General features: G+C 37.8%; 1 protein-coding gene across 1 annotated transcript in view; it reads right to left on the bottom strand.

The window, feature by feature from the left end:
* LOC149803921 (UDP-galactose translocator-like) overlaps positions 1-11,011 on the bottom strand; it is a 48,138-nt gene extending 37,127 nt beyond the window's left edge. The window contains exon 1 of the mRNA XM_089953735.1: positions 10,792-11,011. Coding sequence (XP_089809861.1) covers positions 10,792-10,867 — 76 coding nt within the window. The 5' untranslated portion in view covers positions 10,868-11,011. The remainder of the gene's footprint in view (positions 1-10,791) is intronic.
* Between the last annotated feature and the right edge of the window lie 3,611 nt (positions 11,012-14,622).

The raw sequence follows: 14,622 nt of genomic DNA, 5'->3' as shown, positions 1-14,622 counted from the left end.
GTTTCTCAAATAAATGTACATGGAGTTCAGCTCACAGGCTTACATCTCCATCCCACCCCCACTCCCAAGCCTAAATATCCAGGACCCTACTCACCCACCACTACAACTATTGCAACCCCTCGCTATTGATGTATATGAAATACAGCTCATACACCTACATGTCCAGGACCCTATCCACCCACCCAGAGCTAAATCTAATGCCACTCCACTCTGTTGGCGTATATGAAATTTGGCTCACAGGTCTATATATCCAGGGACCCTAACTGCACTCACAATAGCTACACTTAATGCCATTCCTCTGTTGGTGTTGATGGAGTTCAATTCACAGGCTTACATCTCCACACCACCCACCTCCGCAGTTGTATCTAATGCCATCCCTCTATGTTGATGCTAACAGAATTCAACTCATAGGCTTAAAATTCCACCACTCACATACACCTGTATCCCTCAATGCTGGTATTGATGGAGTTAAGCCAACAAGCTTATACACTGTATGTACATCTCCCCTTCCACCCCCCACCTCCACCCCGCATCTACATTTAATACCATCTCAATGTGTGTGTAGATCATTAGATTACATATCCACCCCACTTCCCCAATGCAACACCTAATGTCATCTCCTTATGTTTGTTTAGAAGTGATTTCAGCTCTCAAGCTTACATCAATGCAGTATCACCTAATACCAATCCTATAGGTCAGGGTTAATATGACGTTCTACTCAAAGGCCTACACCTCACCCCCAAAGTGGCAGCTAATTCCACCCCTCTGTTAGTGTAGATGGAGTTAAGCTCTCACATTTGGCATCTTTACCACTCCCCCTATAGTGGCATCTAATTCCACCCCTCTGTTAGTGTAGATGGAGTTAAGCTCTCACATTTTGCATCTTTACCACTCCCCCTATAGTTGCATCTAATTCCACCCCTCTGTTAGTGTAGATGGAGTTAAGCTCCACATTTTGCATCTTTACCACTCCCACTATAGTTGCATCTAATTCCACCCCTCTGTTAGTGTAGATTGAGTTAAGCTCCACATTTTGCATCTTTACCACTCCCCCTATAGTTGCATCTAATTCCACCCCTCTGTTAGTGTAGATGGAGTTAAGCTCTCACATTTTGCATCTTTACCACTCCCCCTATAGTTGCATCTAATTCCACCCCTCTGTTAGTGTAGATGGAGTTAAGCTCTCACATTTTGCACCTTTACCAATCCCCCTATAGTGGCATCTAATTCCACCCCTCTGTTAGTATAGATGGAGTTAAGCTCTCACATTTTGCATCTTTACCACTCCCCCTATAGTTGCATCTAATTCCACCCCTCTGTTAGTATAGATGGAGTTAAGCTCTCACATTTTGCATCTTTACCACTCCCCCTATAGTTGCATCTAATTCCACCCCTCTGTTAGTGTAGATGGAGTTAAGCTCTCACATTTTGCATCTTTACCACTCCCCCTATAGCTGCATCTTATTCCGTTAGTCTATATTGGTGTAGATGGAATTCAGCTCATCAGCTTACACCCCCCTCCACCACTTATGTCATCATTTTTTTTATTTGTAGCTCAAGGCCAAATTTGTGATATAAGTTTAACTAAATGTACAAAACATTTCCATTACCTGACTAGTATTGACTGTTTAAATCAATGAGCCTCATATGTTGCCGAATCTATATCAGTTTTAAGGCACGTGTAAATTTCTCTTTTGAAAATAAAACTTCAGAATAACTAATAAACTATACTACATATCAAAAACTACAAGATAAAATTAAAAAAATCAACAGCAAAACAAATATGTAGAATTGTTTATATTTCTGTTCATTAAGCACATTTTATTACTGTCTAAATATGGAATATTTTCTTTTGCTTGTTAGTAAGTAGCAGTGTCCATACCAAGCTCAAATTTATGGATCCGGCGACCTTGCACTTTGCCAAATCAGGACCCCAATGGCCAGTAAAAATAACAGTGTAGTTACAAGAGCATTCCAATGCCAGTAGGTATACTAAAAATAATGGATGCAATCTTGTGACGTATTAAATTTTATAACTATCTTTCATTTTAATAAAAATTTCGCTTCCCTATAGAGGTTTTATACCTTTTTGATATTTTGAACCTTTGAAAAGTATATAATACATTACAGAAGAGAAGACAAGGTTCATAGCTGGAGAAATTTCCATTTTTATGTAACCAGCCAATATTGAAAATGTTCTCTTATGGTATCTGCAATAATAGTAACAGGTTTAAAAACTTTTTCATTTAAACTGTTTTCCAATAAGCTATTAAACAGTTACTTAATCTATATTTATGATCAGTGAAAGTCTTGAAAATGAAGTTAATTTTGTTTTTTTTAAAATCCTGGCTTTTCAACATGGCAAATGTCACCAAGGTCGGCACATTCCAGACCACTGGTACTTATCAATAAACAAAGTTATGCCTAACTGAAGGTATTTACGCAGATGTATTTAAAAGTGTTGATCTACTTTTCAAACCAAACATGATTCTATATAATAAAAAAAAAGAATTTTAAACATCGACCAAAAAAAACAATTGATCTGCTAAGAGTCAGCATCATTGATGTATGAGATAAACTTTGAATTCCAACTCTTTTAAATTTACACAGAAATCGACAATTTGATCTTTTAATGAATAACAGTGTTGCTGTTGTACATACCTATCTAAAATAATTTTTAAAACCATGGACAGGTATAATTGTGGGATTTAGCAATAATATAAAAGAGTGATTCACATGACAATTAAAATGAAACTTAATATATAAAAAGATTGTTTCTACCTGTCCAAACAAATGGACTGAAATGATGCTTAACATCATGTACAAAAACTTGCATTGATTATGTGCTGAAATAGGAACACATACCACATTCAAAATGCCTTCGGAGTGCTACCATGTTTAACTTTTAATAAATATGATTAAGACTATCCAAATGTTCACAGTTTTGTAACGAAATAAAAATGCTGTCAATGTTTAAACTTTGAGATCACTGCATTATTTATGTGTTGTGATGTGATTTGGATTTTTAACATAGCTTTAACAATTTTTCAGTCACATCGCTATGATGTCTGCAATGTGGCAGTTTATAGTGATGTCTAGCACTGGGGCATCATGCCACAGACATATAGCATGATGTCCCACCCAGTCACATTATCATGACACCAGTCCTAACACTAACCTCTTAATGCTGAACGCCAAGCGAGGCAGCTGTTAGTATAACTTTTGTAAGTCTTTGGTACGACTCGGCCGGGGATCGAACCCATGACCTCCCGCATCTGAGGCAGACATACTAACCACTAGGCCACCGGAGCGGTCCACTGCATTATTTACGCATTCTGAACATAAGAAGCCATCCATTTAGTTTGTACGCATAGAGGAGGGTTAACCCAAATGCATACACTTGCGTATGGGGGGTGGAGGTGTCTACTGATAATGTATGTACACATTTGAAACGGGGGTGGGGTGGGGTGAAACCTCGATAATAATTTGTCTAATATGTAACCTGTTCGACTGGGTTCAATTGGCGTTTAAATTTTAGTGGGCACTAGACAAACTTTTTAAAGTTATGCAGCTTATTTATTTGATGCAGCCAGACATTCAACGTCGGTGTACTATCTGTTTTATGAAACATGTTAATATTATTAATCCTTGAACATTTCTGCATGGATTAAATATAGGCCATTCTATAGAATTAGGGGAGCAATCCTATAGACGCAGGTGGGGTGTGTGTAAAAAAGTATGCATGTGTACAGGGAAGGGAGGAGCGGGTCAAGCTCTGCCACATTTTTGTGTACATAATAAATGGACGGCTCCTAACAAGCTAAATTGATATAAATTCTCTGGGAGTTCATGGCAAGTTAGTTGTATTGATTTTTTCTTACTTATTCTATAATGTATTTTGTCATTATAAGCTTTCAAAGCATAGATACCTATAAATACATTCATTATGTATACTTAAAGACTGACAACCAAATAAAGGTTGTTTATTATTTATTACTGTTGTCTACTTTAAGACTACTCAGTGAAGTGTCATGTGTAATGGCTGTTTACTATATATTTATTATTTATTATTGTTGTCTACTGTAAGCCTTCTGAGTAAAGGTTCATGTGTAGTGGTTGTTTATTTATTTATTTATAATTTATTATTGTTGTCTACTTTAAGACTTCTCAGTAAAGGGTCATGTGTAGTGGTTTTTATTTGTTTTATTTATTATTTATTATTTTTGTCTTAGTGTCTACTAACACATGTTTAAAATTTTTATTTCATTTCTTCCAAGCAGTGGATGAAAAAAGATATGGTTATTTTTGTTCACAACACCAGTTTTGCAGTGATAGGCACATGGATATCTGGCTTCTGAATATTCAGATAAGTAATTTGCTGAGGATGTGTTAATCCCTTTTTTCCTCAATATGTTTCCATTCATTATAGTATCTTTGGAAAGATCCAACAAACCAAAACAAAAAGTTCCAAAGTTCCAAGTATAATGATCTATACATTCATGCATACTTGCATAAAAAGCATGCATGTCTTTCACTTATACATGCATATATTTCGATGTCCATGCATAGCTTTGATAATCAAATCTCTATACTTCTCTATACCACAAATATATGTACAAGCTAATAAGTTTTTTTCAAAACTAGAAAACTAGAGTTATCAGATGTTATTAAAGCTTTGAGACAGCAACTTAAGTTTATGTATGTATGTATGTATGTATGTTGCCAAGTATCTGGACCTGAAGGAGACATAACTTATTAGGATCAATAATAATAATAATAATAATAGAAAATAAACTACTGGTCAATTTGACATTCTATTAAATTTTAATGACACAATACTTCCCTGTTCTCAGTGCATAGCTAGTACTTTTCCAGGAGGGAAATACCCAGACTGAATGACAAAAATTATGGTGAACCAGAAGCTTCCAGAACATTGGACCACCCATGTGTGAACCCCACATTTAAAGATGAACGAGTAAGATTTAGATATGGGGTAGCAATGACATGAACCTCATGGACTTTAATTTTCATGAAAGGCAGGTCCTTATCAGTAAGGGACTGGTAAGCTCTCTCGATAGTTAATGCAATCCACGAGAAATGGTGGAAGCTGAAAATATCAACTTAACCTTTAATGGGGTGGAAAAAATGTGTCCTACCCTTCCTTCTCTCCTTTAGAGATTGCCAATTCAAACAGTACAACTCTAACTGACATAAAAGGTCTATGAGCTCTGTTTAACAGAGTTGTCTAAATCACCATTACTGACCACTGCCGTCTCACCTCTAGCTGTGTGGGTACATGTCCCAGGCTTTGCTGCCATGTAAGATGTCCTGAAAAACAGCTTTAAATCCACAAGTACATAAGACTCTATCTTGGTTATCCCCAGCACAGATATGGCTGATCCTGAGGATCTCAATCGGGAGTGGGGCAACCAAAGGAAGTAGGTGTTTTGTTAAAATTTGGTTGGCAAAGGATAGAAACTGACTCACAATTCTTGCTCTACGGAAATGGCATTAAGCTTGCTCCTTTATCTCACTGACACTATGATGAGCAATAAAACATCTCAATGGTAAGGTTCTTAAAGGAAGTGTCACACAAGCATTCATAGAAGAGGGTATTCTGTAACAACAAGGCACAAGAGAGAGTCCACTTAAGTATTAGCAGGCAAGGCATTGGTCTTTGCAATTCAAAATATTTTTTATGTTATCTGCTAAGTTAGATTCCTTGCTGACTACAGGGCTTTTGAAAATCTGACTGTTGGAATGGGCTGATAGCCCTCAATAGTAGAAACCTAGCATTGTTTCTCTTAGAAAAGGAAGAGGAAAAAACTACACTCACTATAACAATAACGAGAGATTCTCCATTTGGCATCATACACCTTACACGTTGATATTTTCCTGAACTGAATGATGCACTTGGCAAACTATGATCATAAACTTTTCTTTGTGGAGAGATCATCTGAGATGAGTCAAGCATAAAGGTGGAGAATTTGTGGGCTGTTGTGTAGAAGAGAGCCACTGTGTTGCAACAGGAGATCCCTCTTCTGTAGAAAGGTCCTGGGAAGGTCCACTAGCAGATAAATAAGATTTCTGAACCATGATCATTGGGGTCACAGAGGATCAGTCAAAATGATCTGAGTTGTGTACAACCTGTGAGACCATCCTGAAAGGTGGGAAGGCATAAGTGAACAAGTAATCACACTTCAGCCTGAAAGTGCCCACTGTCTAGGCGCTCAAGTCAAAGACTATGAAAATGTAAACAGAGAGCTTTCATTTGGGAGGCAGGAATCTGTCTGTGTGTGTGTGTAGAGCTTTATCAATGTTTTAGTCATATTGCTATGATGTCAGTAGTGTGGCAGTTTATAGTCATGTCTAGCACTGGGGCATCATGTCCCACCCAGTCATATTATCCTGACACCAGGCCAACCAGTCCAAACACTATTTTTAGAAGTCTTTTGTGCGACCTGGCTGGGGTTTGAACCCACAACCTCCCACATCCAAGGCAGACACTCGAACCACTTAGGTACTGGAGTAATAGTGAGGCAGGACTAAGTGACCCAGTCACTCTCCATTATGAAGGAGACTTGGGGTGAGGAGAAACTGGAACTGGTAACTCCTCCCGTGAAGTTAAAGGATTCTTTATAGCAGAAGCCTCTGATGTTGGTTTAGGGTGACTCATCTGCCCACCTGGAGGGTTTTGGGGAGGAAGGTATATTCCTCTTTTAGACCCAACCTCATAAGATGATGTAGGTCCACTGTATGCAGGCATAACCTTACTACTATGTGGCCCAGGTCTATAAGGCCATGACTGTGTAAGGAAAGATCCAATCCTTTCCCTGCAGTGTAAGGCCCCACATTCCATAGGGATATAGAAGGATAAATGGGAAAGGGGGATGCTGATCCAATCGATTACTCAAGTCTGGTGTCTGTAATATAGTTCCCATTCCCCTGTCAAATGAAATGGTGATCTGGACAGAGGACAGTCTTGGCCCAGTCCTTATCTCCACACCATAGGGGCTCCAAAGAATCTTGCCTGGTATTTGATGACCAGTCAATGAGACCCAACTGGTCACTCAGATCTGTATGAAGGTCCATCATCAGATCTGAGCCATCCTCTCGTCAGGGGGCTAAACTGGACCCTGGGAAGAAAGGGTGATGCTCTCCCCTTATGGGGGAAGTGGTAGTGTCTCACAATCAGCTCTCACCAAGCTGTGAGAGGTCACTAATCCTCCTCCACCCTATTGTAACCTCCCTTGGGAGTGGGCCCACTAATCCTAGGAATCTCACAGGAGACTTGGGCTACCCAGAAAACTCTGATAAAGACAAGGGCACCTTCTTCCTTGTTTGGTAGATTCAATGATTTTCCATATCTCATCCAACCACAGGCAATAAAACAGACAGACACCTGTCCTCTCACAGCGCAAACAGGATACATAAGTGGGGGAAGGGTGCCAAGGGAATTTCCTGTAGCCACACTTGCTCCAACACTGTTCATGTAATAAAGATGCTTAAAGGAGATCTGATATAGTACAAAATTCAAAGTTATTATACACCAGGTAAAGCATGGACTAAAGTCTATGCTAATATAACATTCTCAGCAAAAAGACAGTTTACTGTTTCACTATGATAAAATGTTAAAAAGGAAGCAATCCTAAGCTTTCAGGCTTAAAAACAATAAAAGACCACTAATGTTAACAAAAAAACTATGATTGCTAATTAAAACAAAACATTTAAGGAAGGCTATCTTACACTAAAATGGAAAAAGAAGTGGTGTGTGACTTGCCTACCAAGTATAAAAATGTCACAATTCACAAGGTGAATAAAATGATTGAGAGTTGAGTCATTAGACTGCAAAATGTAAGGAAAGGGAAATTAAAATAAACTACCTACCCACTGCTGCTTAGAGACATTAGAGACAGTTTTTAAACTAATAAAAAAAAAAATAATAAAAAAAATTTGAAACTCCAATGCCCTCAACAGAGGTAGCCATTAAAATGCTATGATGTACAGCGTGTGTATGGAAGAAAAGTCTCAAAAAAATCTTAAGAGAGCTTAAATAAACTGCAATAAAATTTGATCTGGGTATAATCATAACGTTTAAGAAGAAAACAGCATGCAAGACAATAATTTGCTCACTAACCCATGAAGTGGAGGCTAATCTTTTACATAAGTGATGCTGAATATTAATTATAACATGACAGTCCAACAAATTATGAAGAGACACCAGAAAACATGCCCAATATGCTTCTATTCTCATGCAGAGGTGGTCCCGTGTGCTGGATGCTTCTGGTTATCCCTAAATGGCGGAAGAAATTTTCATCATATGGGAGGGGTATTTTCCTCTCAGAAAAGTGCTAAAAATATGCTAGCAACAGGTAGGGTATTAATCATATTACAATTAAGTTAATACAAGTCTATTTGCAATTGTGTGCAATCTGCAGAAGGCAATTCACAATGTACCTCATCTGGAAATACTGTGTACATAATTTACATAAGCTATGTAGCAATTGCTTAAATAACAAGCCTCATCCACACTTTAGATAGTTTCACATTTAAGAATTAAGGCTCTCAGAAACTCATATCTCATTTTCCCTTCTTACTACCTTTAATCACATTATTGCAAGTTATTGTAAGTCAAAATGGTATCATTTTATGTTTAAACTATTTCATCCCTTCAGCAATAAAAATTGTCATCGACCCAATATCAGTTGTAGCCATAATACCTTGCAAAAAGTTCCCACAATATCTTGCCAAAAAATGTCTGATTTGCACAGGAATTTTGATGTTTGCCATTGTCTTCTATAAATGATACTTCCAATCAAAAAGTAACTGCATCATCATTACGTTAACAAAAAAAATACAGTTTTTAATATTTTGGACTTGACCTGAGCGCATCTGTTCATTGCCATACTGTGCATATAGTTACTGTAGAATCTAATACATGGCCACTGTATAAATAGACACTAAAGATTATGCATAATCTAGATATGTTTCCATACAGTGTGTGTGTTTGTGTGTAATTTGGATTTTTAATGTAGCTTTAACAATTTTCCAGTCATATTTCTATGATGTCTGTGGTGTTGCAGTTTATAGTGATGTCTAGCACTGGAGCATCATGCCTCAGACATGTAGCATGATGTCCACTCAATCACATTATCCTGACACCAGGCCGATCATTCCTAACACTATGCTCTTAATGCTGCGCGCCAAGAGTGGAAGCTGCTAGTACATTTTTATAAAGTCTTTGGTATGACTCAGCCAAGGTTTGAACCCATGACCTGTATCCAAGGCAGACACTCTAACCACTAGACTACCAGTGCAGTCTTGTGTACTGTGAATACAGTAGTTAACACCACTGAATTCCAAACTTGTAACTGACCATTTACCATATAAAGAATTCTTCATTATGCACTGGTTTATTGCATGTAGCAATGCTAAAGAAAAGGGATATATCTCTAAACTGTACTCAGATTGTGTTCCCTGGATGCATAGTTTTAACCTTCCTTCAAGTGGTCTTGTGTTATGTCCTTGTGAGCAGGAATGATATTATTATGCTCCGAAAATATTCATGAAATAGTGCATATGCTTCTTACATGAAGAATGGCACTGAATTGACGGTAAGAACAGTTTAACAAAGTTCAAACTTTTGTTTATCTTCGATATTTAGCATACAGAACCAATATATTAATTTCAATTGTTTAGAAATTATAATCTTAGAGATTATGACCATATTAATTTAAGAAAAGAACACATTCATAAAAAAAAAATGTGCCTTTTCAAAAAATGGTGCATAATAAGTAAAGATAATAAGTAAAGAGCAATTTCCCTGTATCAAAACTTTTAGCATAATCACAGAAATAACAGTGCAGGTAAAAGTATGTTAAAGAACTACTCAATGACAACACAAGAATTTTTATCATACTAATTTAAAAGAAAAATATATTCACCTGAAAATGTGGCATGTAAAAACATACTATGTAAAGAGTAGGTTACCCTTACTGAAACTAGTAGGGTAATGGCAGAAAACTGCAGAGCATTTTAAAATTGATTTCATCAATTGATCAATTAAAATGTTTTATTATGTAACACCTTTTGTATCTAGAAGATTTAACTGTTTCATTTCTTTTACTTGTGTAAATACTTAACAGAATATCTACTGTTGATCATTATAACATTTTAGTCATACAAGACAATATTTGCCTTAAAACTAGTGGGAAATATCATCATAAACATCTTAATATGGCAAAAAACTTCAAGTACCTTTCTCCTGATAAAAAAAGCATAAAATGGATCCTTTTTTAAACTGGTTCATCAGTACCTTCAACATAATATATATATATATATATATATATATATATATATATATATATATATATATATATGTGTGTGTGTGTGTGTGTGTGTGATTTTTTCTACATTCATTTAGCTACTGCACGTGTCACAATCCGCCACCATCATTCTTCCGAGCATCCATAAATGATTACATAGAAACAAGTGATAGATTGGCTAGTGTTGGCTACTAATTATTAGTGAAGTACCACCTTTAACAGACTGTAATCTTATTTAAAACCATTCCAACAAATGTGATCTAGAGACTACTTCCCGTCTACCTTCCCGTGCAGATAGTGTTTAGAGTGAATTAGACGCCAAGTCGAAAAAAGGTTGTGAGCTGAAACGATTGTTAGGCTATAATTCAGATATTGGACACTTTTCACGCAATAAAACCTGGTTCTTCCTCCTGGGTAGGGGAGGGTTCATTAGGGCTAGAAGAATCATCATCATGAGTATCGGTACCGCTTCTTCTTGTAACTGGCATCTTCAGCAGCCCCTCTCGTTCTATCTCGTTCCCAATATTGACTGACGTGGACATCTTCAACTTGGCGGTGCCGGATCAGTCCCGAAATTCGGCGCTCATAGAATCTTTCTTTACAGAATTGCAGATCTTTACCAAAAGCAATGGCTGAAGATCTGCCACGCATGAAAACACCCCAAAGCCTGTCACATTATCAAAATGTTTACCTGTACACCGGAAGTTGACAGCGAGAAATCGCGAGATTCCATGAACACGCTTGAAAATTGCAATAAACGTTGGTTCCTTGTATAGATTTTACTTGCCACAGATGTCCATTATAGTTGTGACTAATGAGAGAAAACAATATGCACGCATTCAGTTTATTGACTGATAGCACAGTGCATATTTGATATAACTGTTTGTTTTTGGGGGTTTTTTTATATAAAAGGAAACCGCAGGATTGTACAATTAACCGAGAAATCACAAATAATATCAGGTTTTTACCCTCCACCACCCGAAAACTCGCGGTCGATCAGACAGATCACCTTCTTTATTTTTGTTTTTATTTTTATTTTTTTTAAATCTGGCATTATTGTGAGATCTGTATCTTGTATACATTTTGCGGGTTTTTGTTTGATTTTTTTGTGGGGGGGGGGGAATTATTATTATTATTATTGGAGGATTATGAGAGATTATAGCTTAAATTCAATTCAACCTCTGTTATGTTATTCAGCCGCTGTATGTTAGCCATTCAATTGGAGCTGAAACAAAATCATAAAAACTTGTTAGTAATTGGACACTTGAAGTTAAGACAATACGTCAAAACAGAATCAGAAACACCTGTGACACATTATACAGGGAATAGTTTTCAATAGATACATATATCATTACCAAATAACAAGAACTGCATTTGCAGTTTAGATAGACCAGCAAGTCGTTCTCCGCCTGTAATGTCCGAAAAAAGGCGGAGAACATCGTGTTGGTCTAGAGTTTAGGAGGACGCGTGTGGAAACAAAAAATTGCATGAAATATGAATTCAAATCAAGTTAAACATTTTTCTTATTTGGACGCGGAAAGGTGATACATATTTGACGTTCTATGTTAACAGTGAACCAGTAGGAATTTCTGTTGAATTATATGCTTGCTTCCTTTTACATAGCACAATAAACAAAAAACAACAACAAAAAACCCAACCCGCCCACCCGCAAAAAAAAACAAGTTTAGCATGAAAAGTAGGTCACTGCAACAATAATTTACTTTTTACAAATGTTAACAACACAATTGATTAGGCCTAATCCGAATGCACACATGAAATTGCATGACTATGCAAGCAGCAATGTGTAGGAAAATGAACTAGAAGTGATACTGTCTGGCAGACTGCCAAATCAATTATGATCGCTCGGTGGCACGGTGGCATAACAGTAAATTATGTCCCTCTCCCCCACCCACAAAACTTAATCATGTAGGACACCTACCCACCCCGCCAATAAATTGGCGCTTGATGGGAAGCTTGTGTCGCCCCTCCCCCAGAGAGAGAGAGATTATAGTGTAAACGTATATGCTGGTCGAGGAATCCGTTTTGTATGTCTAAACTTTACCTTGTTTCAACGTGATATTCTGCTATTTTACAATGAACACACTCTAACAATTTCACGATTTGTGTACATTTTGAATAGGACAGCCAGAAGCAAGAACAGATTCAAAATATTTTTTTTGAAACCGTGTCTATTTAAATGTCGTCTAAAATGTTAGCTGCATACATTTTAAATGGAAATTTGTACAAACATATTCTGAGCCGACCCTACAAAGGGTTCGATGTATTTTTTACAGACACTGTAAAATCCATTTCTGACTGAAGAAAATGCACATGAATCAATTAAGATCAGTCTATTTGAAGCAAATTATTGTTAGTTTCTTTCGAGAGTATTCATTTTACTTTAAAATTGCTGCCATATCCGCTTTCCCCAGCCCTTGCCACTCTCCATGCATAGGTAGCGGAAAAGGACATTCATTGACCTAAAAGTAGGTTTTTGTCACGTAAACCTTCTTTTTTTAACCTTCGTGAGAGACAGGAATACAAATCAACAATTATAACACAACTTTGTTTTGCATCAGTGTGCTGATTGCAGTGCAATATTGTTTAATCACACCAATCTATTTACATATGTGCATCGTTCACTGTTCTGCTTTGATACGTGTCTTCGTGAAATTGAAAGAGACAGTCCAGCAAAGAAGCACATTTTTTATTTTAGGAAATAACAACAGCCCAAATATATCCATTTATAAATGAACAACCAGGCCCGGCCTTAGGGCAAGGCGAACGAGGCAACCACCTTGCAGAGGCGTAGCTGGGGGGGGGGGGGGCAGGGGGGTACATATGTCCCCGGGCGCCAAGGTACAGGGGCGCCAAAATGAGGCTTACAACGTTACATTATAATAAGTAAACAAGGGTAATATTCAAAAATGTGATTAAACGGGGAGGGGGCTGGGGCGCCAATTTTATAGCTCGTCCCCGGGCGCAAAATATCATAGCTACGCCTCTGCCACCTTGGCCCCGAACTTTCAGGCAATGCAATTTTTTGCTTGGGGTCCCGTGCTTATCGCTTGTTGCCTTGGGCCCCGCACATCCTAGGGACGGGCCTGTGAACAACAAGAACAACAACACTCTAACGAAAAAGGACGCTCTAGTATTCTGTAATGCCTTACAGGTTTTGACAGTAGTAGTACAGAGCAAAAGAGTTCTGGCACATAACTATTGTTTGATATTTTAGCTGTATCAAGAGTAGTTGTGTCAGGGATTGGCTGTGGAGAGGTGGATGGTGTAAGGGGGAAGTATAATTTACAGAAATGACAAAGAGGGATCAGACTTACCAGGACATTATTCCGTAATCGAGTTGTGTCCGTATAAACTCCCGAGCCCCCCCCCCCCCCCAAAGCACCAAAACCAAAAATATCTAGGCTAAGTACGACTTATCTTAGTTAGCTGTGGGCGGAACATAGATACAGATTTGCTGTAAATTATGTTTGGCATGTCACACCGTCAGGAATATGCATGCGATATACTTTATAGACATATTTCTGCTGTTAGAGAGTGGCAGCGAAATATTGGCATGTTTTGATGAATCGAACAAGGTTATTCATGAATTTTTTAGCTGTATATTGTTACGACTTGTAACGTCGCCCTCTTAGTAAGGGGGGCGGGTAATTGGGTTTGGCTAGCGTTATCTAGAGGATGACCTCCCTCGATATTATAGCCCGGCGGGAGTGAAAGAAGAATGGAATTTCAACAGAGAACTGAGCGAGAATACTGGGAAGAAATAAAGCAATACGAGCCCACTTTGACAAGAAAATAACAAAATTTAATCAGAACAAATTAATAACGACAATTCCAATTCAAGTTAGATTATATCAATAGAATTTAACAGGTGTGTCTAATTTGGATTTATTTCATCATCATAACGAGAGTTGAATGAGCGCAATGTTCACGATCGATTTGCATCACCTTCCTGTCTGGACCGTATATCAACGTCTCCTAGTTCATCTTTCCTAAGCTCTATGCTTTGCTCCTTCATGGACTTCCTAGTTCTTTAATTCTGACCTCGTCTTTCTTTCCCTCGGACTTCTGTCTTCAGACTGTCCCGTCTTTCTCTCAGAAAGCTGTTCCTTATTTCTGTTCCATTTCGTAACTTGTGCGTCCTAGCACTAAAACATGTCTTTCTTTTTACAAGACGACCGCCTGGTCCTTTTCTTATTTCACGAGGAAAGCACTAATCTTTCTATGCTTCCACGGAGTAGACTGCGTTTCCTCTTCCAGGACATTTTCAGACTAAAGA

The sequence above is a fragment of the Sinohyriopsis cumingii genome, chromosome 3, assembly GCF_028554795.1.
Source record: "Sinohyriopsis cumingii isolate HCF-2022 chromosome 3, ASM2855479v2, whole genome shotgun sequence".
NCBI classification, from domain to species: Eukaryota; Metazoa; Mollusca; class Bivalvia; order Unionida; family Unionidae; genus Sinohyriopsis; species Sinohyriopsis cumingii.
Note: the sequence above shows the minus strand (reverse complement) of the source record. Positions and strands in the feature narration are given on the sequence as shown.